At 41.3% G+C, this 3452-nt stretch overlaps 1 protein-coding gene across 1 annotated transcript in view; it reads left to right on the top strand.

The window, feature by feature from the left end:
- LOC123964127 (alpha-tectorin-like) overlaps window positions 1-3358 on the top strand; it is a gene marked incomplete at its 3' end in the record, with an annotated part of 6926 nt that extends 3568 nt beyond the window's left edge. The window contains exons 3-7 of the mRNA XM_046041234.1: window positions 1413-1656; window positions 1822-1978; window positions 2180-2270; window positions 2661-2723; window positions 3156-3358. Of these exons, the coding sequence (XP_045897190.1) occupies window positions 1413-1656; window positions 1822-1978; window positions 2180-2270; window positions 2661-2723; window positions 3156-3358 (758 nt within the window). The remainder of the gene's footprint in view (window positions 1-1412; window positions 1657-1821; window positions 1979-2179; window positions 2271-2660; window positions 2724-3155) is intronic.
- Between the last annotated feature and the right edge of the window lie 94 nt (window positions 3359-3452).

The following is a 3452-nucleotide window of genomic DNA, read 5'->3' as shown; positions in this document are numbered from 1 at the left end:
ATAATGAGGCTTATATCTGTTACTTAAGAACAGGAATGTAGAGGTGAAAATAAACCTCAAAGCTCAGAGATTCAGTAACTGAGAGCTGAACACAGACAGACTTGAAATCAGAGCCTTTTATGGTCTCCAGCAAAGCCACACATGTCACGTCAATCTGTTTAGTGTGAGACAAGGATTTGGTTAGATGGAGGAGATGGAGGAGACCACAACAGTGTGGGTCAGAGCATTTATCCTCCACTCTGAGACCCCAGTTGAAACTCAGTGTTCACCGCACTTTGAAATTAAAGCAGACTATACTGAGCCCATGGAAAATGTTAATAGACCCCCAATCAGAACTTCATCTGTATCAGGACAAGGTTCTAACAGCACAGTTATTTAAAAATAAATAAATAATAATCATCATCATCATCATAAATACCAAATGCTGATTCCTTCAAGTGACTGCTGTTGGTTGACATGTGAGCCAGTGGTGTGGAAACATAATAATTAAATATTAGGAGATAAATACCTACATTATGACTTTGAGCGACCCCTTGTGGCTGCAGCCCTCAGCAGCAACAGCTCATGACGAGGCAGCTGTTGATCCATTCTGGGGCCTCTTATGTTTAACATCCACGTGCTGCTACTGGCTCAGATTATGGAAAACAACAAAATATGCTATTAGAATTATGCAGATGACACACAGGTTTACACTACCATATAAACAGGGGGCTATAACCCCATACAAGTGCACTGAACAAATCAATAATTTGATGTGCTGGAATTTTCTTCAAGTAAACAAAGACCAAACTGAAGTCATTGCTTTTGGAACAAAGGAAGAATGATTAAAATCTGCGCTCAGCTTTAATCATTTATATTAAAAACCACAAACCAAGCCACAAATCTTGGTGTAGGGGACTGGCGGATTAAAAGGACTTTTGTCTTATCAGGATTTGGAAACGCTTGTCCATGGATTTATCTATCAGTCGACTCAACTACTGTATTGTTTATTGAAAATACTGATTTAATAAGGCACTGAATGGTTTAGATCTCTTGCTGTGTTATGAACCACCCAGGTTCATCTGCGACATGTCTGCTTTCTGTCCCCTTAGTTGAAACTAAACACGGAGAAGCAGCGTTCAGTTTTTATGCACCAATTATCTGAAACAAATTCCCTGAAAACTGCAAGTCTGCTGAAACTCTCAATTCCTTTAAATCAACAATGAAGATTTTTCTTTTTGCTGCTGCCACTGTAACCTTTACTCTCATGTTTCATCTTGTTTTTATTAAAGTCTTATTTAACTCTCTTTTAATTGTCTTTTTATATGATATGTAAAGCACTTTATATTACCTTGTTGAAATGAGCTATACAAATAAGCTTGCCTTGTCTAATGATGATTGTTGTTGTTTCTGTCTCCCTTCGCCTCCATCAGCTACGTGTCTGACTCCATCTGCACTGTGACCGGCCCTACTGTCATAGACTTTCTCAGCCAAGTGAACTCTGTCCCGGATCGGTGTGCGTACTCTCTACTGTCGGGTCCGTCTGTCCCAGGCTTCCATGTGCTTGGGAACTTTCGGGAACGTCGACGTAAAGATGTGAGCTTTGTGGACAGTGTGACACTGCAACTAGACGGGCCGGGTGTTCAAATTCAAGTGGACCAAGACGGGAGAGTTTGGGTAAGCTGCCTGCAGCCACAGTCATGTGTCAGTGTCCTCACATCCTCTCATCTTCCTTCTCAGTGATGTTAGAAGCAGTCAGTGGTTGTTGCTGTGAAAACTGCCTGCGTGTTTGTGACGATTGAATCAGTGTTTCCTTCCCTGTGTCTCTTTGCTGTGATGTAGCTGGACAACACAATGTTGACCCTTAACAGCACAGCTCAGCTGGTTCACGGTGTGGAGCTCTCTAAGGATCAAACCGGAGTCACTGCAAAGGTGGTGCTCTCTAACAAGGTGCTGCTTGTCTTCTTTGATGGCAACACGGCACAGATCCACTTAAAAGGTACACAAACTAAAATCCTCCCACTCACTACACAAAATAAAATGAATAAATGTCACACCAGTGCTCATTTGGAGCATCAGGAATGTAAACTTTGCAGTTCTTTAATGAGCTGCCGCGTTCATCCAGTTTGAAGGCGGCAGCTTACGATTCATTTTGATACTGATCTGACTCGTTTTCTGTCCTGAACGTGTCGAGGACCAGGTGGAAAAGATCCGTCTCTGCAGGGTTTGTGTGCCAACTCCAGTGTTCCTTTGAGCTCAGTGAGGCTCCCTGCTGCTTACAGTGCCAGTGGGTAAGACATCAATCACAACCTACTGAGTGTTGTTGATGAGAGGGCTCAAATGTAACAAGAGTTGGTTTTTGAACTTCAGTTCCCTAAATAATCTTAACATCTGAACTATCAATGTTTATTTGATTGACTCTGTATATTTAGTTTAATTCTTTATCTCATAGCAATGACCATTTTCACTACTTTTAAATTTCTCTTGAGAAAGAAGAAAGGTTCTCCAGCATTTTCACTTGAGGACTGAACCAAAAATTAAAAGCCTATATTTTATTATTATATATTATTACTATACTATATTATTATTTTATGCTTGAGACCATAACAATCAAAAAGAGCCTCTGTTTTTATATGAACAAGGGAAACAGTCCTGACCTTGTGTTGTGTGTCGCCCCCTAGCTGTGAAGTGCATTACTGTGACTCTGCTGACAGTTCGATCAACTGCACCATGATGACTGAACGGTGAGCAGATGAAACATCTGTCTGTATTACGCTTTATCTCTGTAGTGACATGCTACATCAAGGTAAATGGACTGTACTTATATAAGTGCCTTTCTAGTTTTACGACCACATCCAAGCAGTTTACACCACACATGTTCATACAATGACGCATGTAAGGTACCAACTGCACATCAAAGAAACTAATTATTCACGGGAGCAATTTGAAGTTCAATATCTTTCCCAAGGAAACTTTGACATGACGTGATGTGAGGAGGGATGGAAGATAAAACCTCTCACTGAACTCAGATTATCCACCTTTTGATCTGGAGAACATCTGTGTGACGTGAAACATAGTTTTGTTTGTTTTTAACTCCAAATTGTAGACTATAACACAACACTGGCTGGACTTCATCCGTCTTTCTTTTATTCTGTCCCTTTACATCTGTGGAACAGCTGTAATCTCCTGAATGAGGCTCCCTTCACCGCCTGTCACAACTACACCAACCCAGAGCCCTACATAACCGCCTGCACCGACACTATGTGCAATTATCCTCCGGCAGACGGTCTACACTGCCAGTTCCTGGAGGCCTACGCCAGAGCCTGCAGCCTGTACAGCTCCAACACACTGGAGGACTTGATGTCAGAGGCCGGCTGCTGTAAGACTTTAATAAACTCAATTCAGTGAAGCTTTATCAGCCTGACTTTGTGATCATTAAACATCCAAATTAGATTAATTCAAATTACTATTTG

Source organism: Micropterus dolomieu, unplaced genomic scaffold (assembly GCF_021292245.1).
Source record: "Micropterus dolomieu isolate WLL.071019.BEF.003 ecotype Adirondacks unplaced genomic scaffold, ASM2129224v1 contig_741, whole genome shotgun sequence".
Classification (NCBI taxonomy): Eukaryota; Metazoa; Chordata; class Actinopteri; order Centrarchiformes; family Centrarchidae; genus Micropterus; species Micropterus dolomieu.
This window is presented reverse-complemented; position numbering and strand designations above follow the sequence as displayed.